Genomic DNA, 14,424 nt, shown 5'->3' with positions numbered 1-14,424 from the left:
GAAAACGATCAAAGCTCCAAGGGGCTCCAGGCGGTCTTTTCACACAGGTTAGCAATGTGTCTCCATGCGACCTGCCAAACTTCATCACCAGGTAAGGGTAATTGTCGATGCCTCAATGTTTTTGCCACTGCCCAAAGGCTTGGTCCTGATGCGGTCCACCGCCACCATCAGGCCGCAGCAACTCCACAGCACGTCCGCTTCCCATTCTGGGTCTCAGAGGCAGGGCCTGCAAGGCCATACGAGCTTTCTGGGTACTATCCACTCTTCAAGACTTTGGCTAGTTCGGTGTCGCAAGGGAAACGCTATGAAAAGTGATGCCTTACTGGTTTTCCCCAACGATGCGCCTCTTTACATATATGGATCCCTGAATCAGCATTTCCTCTTCCCCTGGGACTCTGGCTGGTCATCCTGGCAATTGGGGTGTTTGTGGGGGGAGGGGGCGGGGGTTGTTTACCTGTGCTGAACTTGACCATGGCTTCTCCATTCCTCATTGAATTGTTTTTATGTTCTTTTTGTCACTGGTGGTGGACTTATAGGCAATGTTTGCCTCTAGAGGCAGAAAAGTAATGTTGTGCTCACTAACGTGAGTGTTTTTTGCCTCTAATTGGACTTTCATCAAAGTATTGAAATCATGATGTTTCTCCCTAGGAATCCTATCTACTAAAAATTTTCAAAAAGTAGATGGTCACTTAAAATCTTTGTGAAACTTAAAAAGATAGGTTCTCTTTTGACAAAGTTCGACAAATAGATTTTTATTTCCACTCATTTAAACATCATCATACATCAATTCACAAATGATGCATTAAATTGGGCTAGAACCCACTTTTCTGTAGGCTAATGTCTGAAATATATATATGAATCTATTTACACCAATCCTAAATAAGCACTGGGAAAGACTCAGCCATGGCAAGTTTGCCACTATGGTTAATTTGTAAAGAAGAAATATTGTAAACACAGAGCACAAAAATTAAGGCAATAAAAAAAGAAAGCACACCACCATCTAAACATGGTGGCCATATGCTTACAATACAAACATTATATTAAAGAAATTTTAACAATTGTATATACTTTTAAGTTAACAATATGGGTGCTATCTAGCTAGCAGGTGTACTAAGAACAGACGTAGAAACCTTTTTTATTTTTAGTGCAAATAGCAGTAAAATATGATCCTTATTGGTGCAAGAAAAACATACTGTTGCTTTGTTTAACTGTAGCTTAAATATATATGGCCTAATTACGGCTTTGGCGGTGCTGCGCTGGCTTTGCACATGTACATCACCACCAAAGCCAAGCATGGCCCGCCCGCCAGATTACAAGCTCTACTCGTGTCTTGCAGGCTTTTCTGTTTCCTTTTCCACGGCGGTCCCCTGAAAATGGGCCCAGCAATGGGAGCGCAAAAGCAGTTCCAGCACGGCATGGACTGTGAAGTCCACGTTGTGCTGGAACTTGGGGTGCATACAAAACAGGGGGCACATGTTGTTCTCCCTTGAATGCATCCCCATGGTGGCGGGGTCATGCGGGCCCTGCAACACCCCCTTTATTTCCCCACCACCAGCCTTTTCCTGGGCGGGCTCACCGCCATGAAAAGGCTGTCGGGTGGCAAATCATAATATGCTCAGTGGACCGTAGCGGTCCCACCTTGCATATTGTATACCCCTGTCTGCTGTGCCACCACCAGGGAACAGCAATTCCATGACACAGTCAGCACAGGGGTGGTTATCTAAATGGCCGCCTCATAATACGGTAGCCGCGGGACCGCCACTGCTGCCCCACCTCGAGTCTGGTGGTCAAAGACTGCCAAACTCGTAATTAAGCCCATAGTTTAAACACAAAAGGATGGCTAAAAAATAAAAAAAGTATAAAGAATAAAATTAAAAAAGCATCAGCAAATTAAAGTATTGCCCATCAGACCTGGCATTGAATTGCACCTCTTTTTTGGCAGATGTGCACATTATAAGGCAAAATGCAATCACTCACAATGTGAGGTAGTCAATGACCGAAGTGGGGTGAATAGTTCCCTGATCATGATTTGGTCGGTGGAAGCAAAATATGAATGACACTTAAACAGATCAATGGATGAAAAAGGCTGGCCCAAAGCCTTTCAACGTATATACATATGTATTTTTATTTATTAATTATTTTGATTATGCAAAGCTAAATAGCCGGCAAAAGCTGTCTCGAGGCCAGAACTAAAAGAGCACTTCATAAGTATGAGGCATGGTAGGGAGGGTGAAAATTGGCTCTGGCATTTTAGGATCAATTGTGATAGCTGAAAACTCTAAGACTGTCCAAAACTGTGAAGCAGCGCATATTAGAAGACTCCTGACAAAAGAAATATCTACCAGAACGTAGAGCTGCTTCCTCACAGGCACAATAATTAACCTGAGAAACAAGGCTAAACACTGAATTAGTTTTGGAAAGAGTTAATAATGGGGTAAAAACATGACACCGAGATATTAACAAGCATTGACATGTCAATGCTTTTGGCTTGTATTCCTGTAGTATAAATGGTGAACACATGGCGATAGAAGAATGCCATGCCTAAGGAATTATGAAGCTGAATAGTAACGAGACTATCACTTATGCATTAGCCAGATGATAACAAAGATCTGCTGATAATCTGAATTTTAAAAAATCACGATCCTGCTAGATTTCCATCTGTCTATCACTGTTAGGGATGAATGACAGACCTGTCACAACTTTCACAAGTAACAGCCAGACTTGTAATTGTTTGCTGGTAAATGATGATACCGAGCAGCTAAAACAACGGTGCATTTTGATCCACTCTCATCACAGAAACCTAGCTCCATCTGCTGCCCTAAAAAGGAACATCACACGAACCATTCTGCAACTGTCTGTTGATCACCACCTCGTGACGCCGCTCACAGCAATGCTGATAGAAAACCCCGAAGGTGACGAGAGAATGCTCGCCGACTCTCCGCGAGATCCCAAAAGAGGCTGCTGTCCAAGTTAGTGTACACTATCATTAGCCATGTCTCTGCATGCTTTTCTTTTATGTTGCCATTGTTTTTTTGTTCATGTTATTCACTCTCTCACCTTACCCTTGCTTCTTCCTCTTCTTGCTCTCAGTCCGGACTTCTATATCTACATATATATATATATATATATATATATTCACTGAAAAAACCATAGGTTTCACACATGTTATAGTTAGCGGAAATTTTACTGATAAAAAACCAATGAAATTCCCCCGTTATAGTTAGTTCAGGCAACTATAACTCACGCGACCGCAATCCTCTGCTGATGCTAATACTGTATTTAGACACTTATTTGCCCATGTCTTCTTCCATAAATTTTTAGCTATACATATATTACAAATATTTTTTTTTCATAAAGACACATATGTCATCAGCAGAAGATTGCGGTCGCGTGAGTTATAGTTGCCTGCACTAACTATAACGGGGGAATTTCATTGGTTTTTTATCAGTAAAATTTCCGCTAACTATAACATGTGTGAAACCTATGGTTTTTTCTGTGAATTTGCAAGGTTTTTTAAATGCTAATTCCTAACTATAACGTGTGTGAAACCTATGGTTTTTTCAGTGAATTTGTACGGTTTTTTAAATGCTAAGTTACTTTACGCCATTCGTGGCGTGCGCGCCCACTTAACGCAATTTCTAGTAATTCTGTTCAGCCGTTCGGGCTGTAGCTGTGTCTAAAGGTCCTATGGAAAAATGCATGGGAAAAACGTGTTTTGGGACCCCCCTTTTATCTCAGCCCCCGCTTTACGAATCCCCCCGAGACTTTCAGGGTAGGAGCGGAGCGTAGCGCCCCACCTATTTTAAAGAATTCGCGAGGATTCGTCGACCGGCGCCAAAGTTATTCAAAATAGAATGTTGCGGATTTCCTATGGAAACGTGGTCCTAACTATAACTACCTACTGGCGACCGCCAGTAGGTAATATATATATATATATATATATATATATATATATATATATATATATATATATATATATATCACTAAAAAAACAAAGGTTAAAGTAAGGTTATAGTTAGGTGAATTTGTCAGTGTGAAAAAGAAAGTTATGAACTTAAAAAAGCATAGAAATTTCCCAGTTATAGTTAGCAGCACCAACTATAACTTGCCCCCACCATGCATTGCTTATGACCTCACTGATGACATCACTCATGACATGTTCTGTGACATCATTAATGACCTCATCCAAGCTTTTTTTGTACACATTGCTCTATAAACAGGTATATATTTAGAGCTCTAAATGTAAGAACAAAAAATGAATATGAGCCATGATCTATGTCATCACAAAAACAACTCCCTTAGCCGTAGAAGGTATGGGTTGTGTACCACATTCACCCTAAACTATACAATTCATGGGCGGCGTAGTTCACATTAACAATCAACCACAGATATATGGGAAACCATCATTGGATACAGTGTCCAATTTATAAACAGCTGTTCAGAAAAGCCAAGTTCCTAAAAATACTGAACCTTTCTTCCAAAACAAATGCCGTAGTACGGACAGCTTTTATCTGTTTCAAACCCCTGACAGTCACATAATCTACTTTGAGAATTGAAATTGATATAAGTAGAGAAGTTAATACTGTGAACATTATTCACTCTATGGAGAGACTTTAGTCTGTACCAGACTGTGTGCAGACAGTGAATCTATCTTGACAAATACACTATAGAGTAATAAAAAAGTGTCTACTAGGCGCAGTGTACACTCTATATAAAACTTGTCCTAAGATCAACTATTCATTTAAAATAATCAAGGTCAGAAGGTGCTAAAGATCATACTACCTGCAGCCTTCATACTGTGGTAAAAGTCTTACAGATAGTCCATCTTCTGAAGCAAAACAAGCACCTGACCGTCCTTCACCCTCCGGGCTGCCTCCACAGGTTTCACCTAAAAATCAAGCTCACTGGCCCGACTTCAAACTCTATGACAAAGATTCCGTCTCTAAAATCCTATCTACTTTAAACCCGAACAATCATTTTAATGAACCGCTCCCCTCCAACTGCCTAGCTGCCGCAGCTCCAGCCATTATTCCTAGCTGGACTGCAATAATTAACGCCTCCCTCCGGCAGGGATCGATTCCCGGCTCTCTGAAAGCTGGGCAAGTCCTCCCCATCTGGGAAAAGCCGTCGCTGGATCCAGCTTCCCCTGACAACTTCAGGCCTATCTCCAACATCCCCCTATTAGCTGGAGAAGTGTGTACAACAGCAGCTAAGTCAACATATCAATAACTTCCACCTACTCGGCGACCTCCAACCTGGGTTCAGACCTGGGCACAACACTGAAACCACCATGCTCCACATCGTTGATGATGCCCTCCAAGCCCTTGACCAAGGCAAAACCTGTCTCCTAATCCTCCTTGACCTATCCTCGGCCTTCGACACGGTCAACCATGAAAACTTACTAGAACGCCTCAAACTCAGGATGGGTTTGGATGGCTCTGTGCTAGAATGGTTCAGGTCCTTCCTCCAAAACCGATCACAGAGATTCCTAATTAACGGCAACCTATCTGCTCCCTCTCCGGTCACGGTTGGAGTCCCCCAAGGATCAACCCTGTTCCCCACCCTCTTCAACCTTTACCTTAAAGAGCTTACCGAAATACTGCGCACTGCGAATATCTCCTACCATATGTACGCTGATGACACTCAGATCTAAATCCTCTCCCTGAACAAAACCCTGAAACTGACTGTCCAATGGCGCGCCTCTAATCAACTCAAACTCAATGCAAAGAAAACCGAATTTCTCCTAATTTCCCTTCCAAAAACCAACCCGGAGATCCAAATATGTATTAAGGCTATCGCAGCCTTAAATTGCCCACCGACCATTGTGGACTCGGCCAAATCCCTCGGTATTACCCTTGACTGCAACTTGAACATGTTGGATCACATCAACTCGATGGACAAAGCAGCTGGATTCCACCTGAGTTACCTAAGGAAACTGAAACTCTTGCTCGATGCTCCCGACCTAAAAATGGCAGTCGAAGCACTAGTCATCTTTAGACTGGAAAATGGCTGCTCTACCCTCTCGGGTTTACCCAAGATCTCCCTGGCACCATTAAAAGCCTGCCTCAACGCGGCAGCCAGACTGCTTACTGGCACAAGTAAATTAGACCACATTTCTACACACCTGAAAGCTCTGAACTGGCTTCCTCTTGAGGCAGGAATACAGCTTAAACTAGCCTGCATTACACACAAGGCTTTATACTCAAACTCCCCCGCATATCTTGCACAGAAACTTGTGGTTTCCGGAGGTACCAGAAACTCTTGGTCAGCCAGAGACCTATTGCTCCAGCCTGCACGGTTTTGAAAAGAAAAAATCTACAATCGGGCCTTCACTGGGGCCGCTCCAAGAATATGGAACTCTCTCTCTCACCCGCCATCAGAAGAATCCCTTCTTTTGCTTGCTTCAAAAAGGATGCCAAAACCTTACTTATGGGCAAATTCCTCCTTTAATTTCTGCCTTCAAACACCTTTGAGACCCTGATCTACTTCCGACTATTGCCTCTCTCGGATTACCCAGTCACCCCACCAAGATGCCGGGGGCCTTGTCTTGAGTATTAGTAATAGTACAATATACATACCTGTAACTCTATCCTCATGTAACATGCACTGGGGGCCTGTCTTGACAACTGTATACTATACATACGTGCCCTTCTATCCTCCCATGTACCCAGCACCCCCCCTCTTAATCAATTGTTTATTCCTGTGATTCCAAGCCTTTTTGTGCATTGCTATGATTCCTGTAAAGTGCTCTGATACCCTAACGGGTCAAGTTCGCACTCTATAAAACACAAAATAAAGAAATAAAAACATGTACGTAGTCTAGTACCTAGTATGCACAGTCTTCTATGTTAGGTAGAAATTGCCATGCTAACATCTCAAGGATGCTCACAATACTTAGGGCCATATTTACAATGACAGTGACTTGCCGGAAGCCATTTGGCTGCGCCACACTGAGTCACTTTCAAAGCACAGGGATGCAACATATTTACAACAATCTGTTGCAGCCCTATGCTCTCCTCTCCAGTGGCGCACGATTGGCTGCCATGCGCTGGCGCAGGCAGTCTTGCACCATGGTGCAAGGATGTCTGCGTCGTGGGAGGATTTTTGAGGCGATTTCCTCTTTCTATGCATGCTGTAGAGCAGCACTCATTGAAAGAGGAAGAAAACGATTTCTCCTTGTTGCACCTCACTACACCGCCACTGGGGTGGCGCAGCATTCTGACTCATTTCCAAGTTTACGATTGGGAGGGTAATGGGTGTTACGGTGAGCGTTCCACCACAACACCCATTGATTTTGACGCTGCCCCTTATTTACAAATGTGGCGTAAATAGGAGGCAGCCCTAAAATTAAGACCAGGGAAAACCTGGTCTTAAACAGGCGAAACGAGGAGACATTTTTTATTTCTCCTCATTTTTGCTGTTTCCATGTGTGCTGCGTTGTGCAGCACACATAGAAACAGCAAATTGCCATTGATTGCTTATGTGCAGGAAGGTGACCCTTCTTGCACATAAACAATCAAAAACAAAATACAACATTTTGCAACATCTATGTGTGCTGAATTAAGCAGCACACATAAAAGTTACAAAATGTCATTTAAAGATTCCCCTAAATGCAGGCACCCTTGCACTATGCTGCAAGGGTGCCTGCGTTGGTGCTAGGCTGCTACGTTTAGCACTAGCCCAGGGAGAAATGCAGGGCTGCACCATATTGTTGTAAATATGGTGCAGCCCTGCGTTTCTGAAGTGGCGGAGTGCGGCGATAAGCCAGGAAGGCTAAGGCTGCACTCCGTCACTTTGTTGTAAATATGCCACTTAATTTTTATAACAACAATGATTGGATTGCATTCACTTTGGACTTCGTATATAGCACAATCCTACTAAAAGTAGCAAGGAAGCCCAAAAATTAAACTAGACTACATATGTAAAGTTTCAGAATTACTGCATGAGCAACAAAAAGACACATTTATGGTCACATGATTATGTAAACCAATAAACAAAAGCATAACAAAAAAGGGAAAAAATCACATTAAATCTGATTGCCACTCTGTAGTTATAGTTAGTGTTCCCAAAGATAGGGATTCATCAGATAGTAGCTCGCAATAACTTTCCACCCATTTGACGACTCACCACAAAACTTTTCAGAGCTATAGTATTTTCTACATTTTAAGATGATGTAAGTTTTTGTGGTGAATCGTTAAAGGGGTGTAAAGATAAAAGGGCTGCCAAAACGTGTTTCTCCACCAAAGCATTTTCCATACACTATTATATTTGACATAGTGCGAATTTGGCAGGATTTTACATTAAAGGGCAGAAATAATGCTTTTTTGGGCCCTGCAGTAAAGTAGGATAAGTATTTTTTTAAGTTATCAGGTATTTAAACTTAGTGATATCAGTCGCAGCGATACTGTCGCAGAATGTAACAAAGGTTTGTGAAACTACTGTGTTACATGGCCGTAAACTTATTCAAACATACATAAAAAATATAAATATGTTTCCCTAGCTATTACCACTTTTATAAAGTGGTAATCGGTAGTAACCTACTACTTACCTAAATCTAATGCTCTAACGCTGAACTCAGCCAAAGTGTAGTAAAAACAATATGACTACCTTTTAATTCTCTAAAACAGCCATTGCCCAATAATTTACTGGCTAGTATTTATCATGTTTCACAGTATGCAGCAAAGTTATCACTGTACATGATAGCGAAAACAATAACTAAGGCTTAGCTGTAGTACAGGATTGCAGCACCCTTGCGTCACTCATGCTGTTGCATAGCCAATGCAAAACTTAAGTCAGATTTCCAAAGGAAAGCAAGACTACCATGTGTGGCCCTGCATTGATTGGTAAATCTAGAAAAACACAAGGCAGCACAATTTGCTGTTTTGTGTTTCTCTGCACACCATAATCTACATTGCTGCTAAATTTCAAATGCATCCATATACCACCCCCCTGTTGCCACTCCATTATACATTTTTCCATTCTACGCCATTCCACTCTATGCCTCTCCACTGTATGAGACTCCACTCTATGCTACTCAACTCTACACCACTCCACTCTAAACTATTACACCGTAACCAACACCAGTGTAAACCACTACAATCTACATTCCTTCACTGTGTGCCACTCAACTGGATGCTACTCCACTTTATCCTATTTCACTGTCACCATTCTACTTTACCCCACTCCACTCTACACCATTTCACTTTACGCCACTTTACTGTATGCTACTACACTATTACAATTTATTCCACTCCGCTCTACGCCACACCAATATACCCTCTTCCAATTTATATAACTCGACTCTACAAAACTCTTCTACACTCAGTGCCACTATAATGGACTCTACTCCACTCTATCCCCGTACACGCCATTGTGCAAATTTGTACTGAACTCTATGCCCATACACTCTATTGTACAACACTCTACTCCACTCTACGACTGTTTTTCAACACTGTACGACACAGCATTCCTCTCTACTGTATGAGACACCACTCCAATTTGTAACAGTTTCCTCGACTCTGCGCTACACAACTTCAAAGAACCCCACCCACTGTACCCTACTTCACTCTACTCCACTCCACTGTACACCACTCCACTCTTTGCTATTCCACTCTATGCCAGGCCACTCTTCTACACTTCACTGAACAGTACTCCCCTTTCTGCTATTCCACTGTACGCTACTCCACTATATATTATTACACTCTACAATCCTTGTAAGAAATTGAATTGTTGGTCGACTGGGGTGTTAGCCCTGGTCAAGCATGAACCACAATCCTTGACAGAACAAGGCACGAGAAAACCCCAAATTAACCTGTGCTCTCCCCCTTGGTAGCTTGGCTCAGAGCAGTCAGGCATAACTAAGAGACAATGCATAAAGTATTTGTGCAACACTTCAAAGAGCACAGTGAAAACACAGCACAAAATGAGCCCACAACAGATTTAGAAATAATAATAAATAAAACAAGACCAAACTATAAAAATCCAATTTGTGGAGCCAGAGATATTGAGTTAAGTTAATAGTGAAATATAGTGCAAAAAAGCACAAAGCAGTATTGGGGATATTTGTTTGCCCTGGACTGGGACAAAGTCATGACTTCAGGCTAACCATGATCGTTGGCTCTAGGGACCCAATTATGCCAGCTGAACAAATTACCTGAAATCCTGGTAGCTGAGTGGTGCATGGATATGGGTCAAGGAAGCACTGCACATCGGTTTCGAGATGTGGCAAGGCTACAGTGCGAGGTCCTGTTGTGTCGAGGTCAAGGATCCCGTTGACTGGGGCTTGCGATGCAAAGTCCGAGCATCAGGGATGCGGCACACAGCTGGCAATACATCGGTTCCGAGGAGCTGCACTGCAGGTCTTCTGTGGTGGGTCCAGTCCATGCAGCAGCGGCAATGTGTCGGTTCTGCTCAGGGATGTATCGCTCAGCAGAGAAGATGTGTCGGTTCTGCTCGCAAGCACCTTAGGCCCACTTTAAAGGATCCAAGACTGTGGTGACACCACTTGACAGGGTAGACTCACAGATGGCAGGTGCAAGATGGTTGGAAGCCTGTTATGTACCTGAGGCTTCAGATCAGGAGGTCAGCCAACTAGCCCTTGGTGTCACTCTGCGTTCAAGAAATGCAGGTCCAGTCCTTCTCATCCAGGCAAGAGGGCAGCAGGCAGATGATCAGCAGAGCAGAAGTCTGGCAGAGTAGCAGTCAAGAAGAGTGGTAGTTCTTAGGCAGCAGAGCATTCCTTCTTCCTAGCAGATTATTTGCAGGCCCAAAAGTGTACTGAAGTGGCGGTGTCTAAGGTCATTCCTTTAAATACAGTAGTGCCTTTGAAGTGAGAAGAAGCTTCCAGAGGCAAGCCTTTGAAGTGTCCAGATGCTCTGCCCTGCCAGCCCCGGCTCCAGACTACCTACAAGGGATATGCAGTCCCTTGTGTGGTGACAGGACAAAGCCTATTCCTCTCCTCCTGCCAGTAATAATTCACCCAGTCACACCTAAGCTCCCACTGTGTGTGACTGTCTAGGAGGAATACACAAAGTCCAACTGCCAATTACACCCAGTTATGTGACCAAAGACAGGCTGCAGTCACCAAGTGGCTAAAGCAAGAAAAGCCTGCTTTCTGAAAGTGGCATTTCAGAATTGTAATCTAAAGTGCAACTTCGCCATAAATTAGGGTTTTAGATTAGGATTACAGTGACACTATTTAGAAATGATAAGATTACTTTTTGCCTTTTTCCAGAAGCGGTGCATCTGGTTGCGAGGGCCAACTACATCTACCTCCCTGTAGACAATGAGAAGGAAAGGTAGGAGGACAACCCACTTATGGTTTATGGGCACAGGCAGGGCCACTACCATGCCCATCAAGGTCTTGTTGAATCTCTCCACAAGACCATTAGTTTGAGGATGATATGGTGTGAAGAACTTTCAGACATGACGTTAGTGCCTCTGTAAGACACTACCTCTTTAAGGAACCCCACACGGGTAAAAATCCCCATCAGGGCACTGGCACCACAGGTGCAGTCACCGACCTCTGAGGGATGGCCTCTGGTTAGCGTGTGACATGGTCTCAGAGGGAGTGCCAATGACAGGTAATGGGGTCAGGGCAGCTTTGAGCTTTTTCCCTGGTTTCCCACTGGCCTGGCAGGTGGGGCAGGACTTACAGAATGCATCTGAGGCCGTCTTCATCCAGGGCCAATAGAAGTGAGCAACAAGACTTACAAAGGTCTCAGCTTGCCCCAAATGTCCTGCCATGGATATGTCATGAGCCAAATCCAGTAGGAAGTTCCTGTAACACTGGGGAACAACCATCACACAGGCTGCCCCAGATCCAGGAGCATTAGGCTCCCTATAGAGGATGTCGTTCTCCCAATAGATCAGGTAAATTCAATGATGCTTGGGCCTCAGCTTGCTGTCTCAAGTCCTCTAGAGTACGGCACTCTTTCTATGCCTTTCAGCATTCCTCCCTGGTTTGCCCACCCTCAACCTACTAACCAGCAAGCTCAAGCAAGTCACCAAGGGTGGCAATGTCCTCTCCTACTTGCTTGAGGGCACCCTCCTCAGGTGTCCTGTGAGCCAAGACAGCTGGATCTTCAGGGTCTTGTTTCCCACACCCCTTGTCCATCATCTTCTCGGCAGCTGTCTGCACCGTTGTTCCAGGCTCTAGACACCTTGACTTCCTTCCCAGGCAGGGATTAACTATGTAGTCTTACAGACCCACTCAATCGATCCCATCATCTCCAAGCGTAACCTGAATTCTACCTTCCCCCAGATAGTGTGCTCCTGGTCGTTGTACAAAAAACAATCTACAGGCATGGCAGGGCTGGCAGGTAATTTTAAAGAACCTGAGACCCCCTACTCAAAACAAGCCGGAGCCACCAGTAGAAGGCTCTCACGATTGTCAGTGACTATAAAATGGTGGAATGTGTTAGGGAGGGCCTGCTTTGAGAACACCAGTTGAAATTTACAGAAGTCATGCTGGCTCCGGTATCCCTTAGTGCCTCCACCCATTGCCCGTTGATGGGGGCCCACTCTCTATACTTCGAATTATTGGCAGGAACATGGGTTCTTGGTACCATATCCTTATTCCCCAGGAAAACTAGGGGCACCTCTGCCTGCTCCCCAAACCTAACTGGGAATACCCTCTCCCTGAGCACTGCACTCGCCAACCCAGGTGTCTGCCCACTAGTGGAGGGGCTGTGCCCTCTTGGGACATTTGGTGTGTCCTTGGAGTGCCCATATTTGTGAAACTCAGTACATTGGGGTGAACATCTCCTAGTCTGTTTGCCAATAAGTCCCTACTTATTTGGTTCAGATTGAGACTGGTCCCATAGGAATTATTTTGGGGGCTTTTTGAGAACTTCTTGCTGTTAAGTTTTTCTCCCCCCGTTTCTTCTGGTGGGACCACTGCCCACCCATTTGGGAGTCCCCCCATGTATTTCTGGATACTCTGGTGCTGACCTGGAGGTTTGCTTCCTCAGCAAGATTCCTGGGGTCAGTCAGCTTACTGTCCACTATTTGCCGGCACAGTTCTGTAATAAAAGTATTGAGCATCTGCTCCCTTTAAATCAAGTTGTTACGCCTAATGTAATCATTACCTTTGTTCCTCTCAAACAGCCATTCAAGGCCTCATAAGGGTAGTCCAAGAAATCCACCCAAGACTGATTAGGGAGTTTGTGGCTGTCCCTTAAACCCTGGCAATACTTTAAGGGTCAGCCCAAATTTGGCTAGAAGAATGGCTTTCATCGGTATGTACCTCGTTTGGTCCTCTACTACTAGGGTCAGAAGAGTGTCCCTTGCCACTGGAGGCATATACTTCTACAGACTCCCCCCACCCCACCCCCAAACATCCCAGCCTCAGTGCTCCTTTTGGGATTTTGTCCACTTTCAGAGTTACCTCATTGGATGAAAACCATGTATCAATGTCATCTCCAACCACATAACTGGCTCCAGTTCTTTTGATATACAGACCTTCTTGTCTCCCTCAGAAACCAACACTGCTGGAATCTACTTGTCTTGCCTGTAGATCCAGCTTTCTAATGCTCCTTTCATGAATCAAACTCTCCAAAGCTAGCTCATTTTCCATTTTAATTTAGCTATCTGCAGCTGAAACTCCCTTTCTGCCTTCTTGTCCGCCAGCTTCTCTGGGGACAGGCCATTCGAGGATATACTGCTTCCTGCTCTGGAATGGAGTTACAATTTAGGAGAGGGGTCATTCTCCACTGGTGACTGCATTCCAGAGCTGATGTGCAGGTCTGATTCTGCTCATCCAGACCATCCTCATCATCCTGCTCCTCTGTGGCTTTTAGTGACTGGTGAACCTCCCACTAAGCCATCAGAGACTTTTGCAGCTCCATCGTCGTAGTACCCTTCCAGGTGGGGAGCCCCCTTCCCTAGCAGATTTGCTTAAGCTCAGCCACAGCGTAACTGTCCGAGTTGGCCAGCTTGAATTCTGCAGGTATGGTCACAGATATTCAGATTGCAAAGAGAGTAGATTTAAAAAACACAAAAGTAGCCAATGAAGGAGAATTTTAAAAACTGAAATTGGTCTTAAATTAGTTAAGTGCGGTGGTGGTGTAACACAAAATTACTGTATGGCACTGCACAAACCAATGTCCAAATCCTCACTGCTGAACACTAGTGTAAGAAATTGGGGTTCTGGTCAAGGGTGATGAAACCCTTCTCAAGCAGCAACCACACTGCTTAGGGCGAAGTCACAAGCAGGCCCTCAATTAACCAGTGCTCGACATTTGGGTAGCTTGGCATAGATCACTCTGACTTAACTCACATACAATGTTGAAGTATTTGTGGAATACTTCAAACAGTAACATAGTGATAACACACCACAATAGGATCCCACAAATGATTTAGGAAAATAGTAAATTTTTAATAAATAAAAAAAATCCAACCAGAAGAACCGACGGCATTCAATTT

General features: G+C 44.0%; 1 protein-coding gene across 1 annotated transcript in view; it reads left to right on the top strand.

The window, feature by feature from the left end:
• ITIH2 (inter-alpha-trypsin inhibitor heavy chain 2) overlaps positions 1-14,424 on the top strand; it is a 242,179-nt gene that overhangs the window by 168,564 nt on the left and 59,191 nt on the right. The window contains exon 15 of the mRNA XM_085653538.1: positions 2,797-2,969. Coding sequence (XP_085509664.1) covers positions 2,797-2,969 — 173 coding nt within the window. The remainder of the gene's footprint in view (positions 1-2,796; positions 2,970-14,424) is intronic.

Source organism: Triturus cristatus, chromosome 4_1, assembly GCF_964204655.1.
Source record: "Triturus cristatus chromosome 4_1, aTriCri1.1, whole genome shotgun sequence".
In the NCBI taxonomy this organism is placed as follows: Eukaryota; Metazoa; Chordata; class Amphibia; order Caudata; family Salamandridae; genus Triturus; species Triturus cristatus.
Note: the sequence above shows the minus strand (reverse complement) of the source record. Positions and strands in the feature narration are given on the sequence as shown.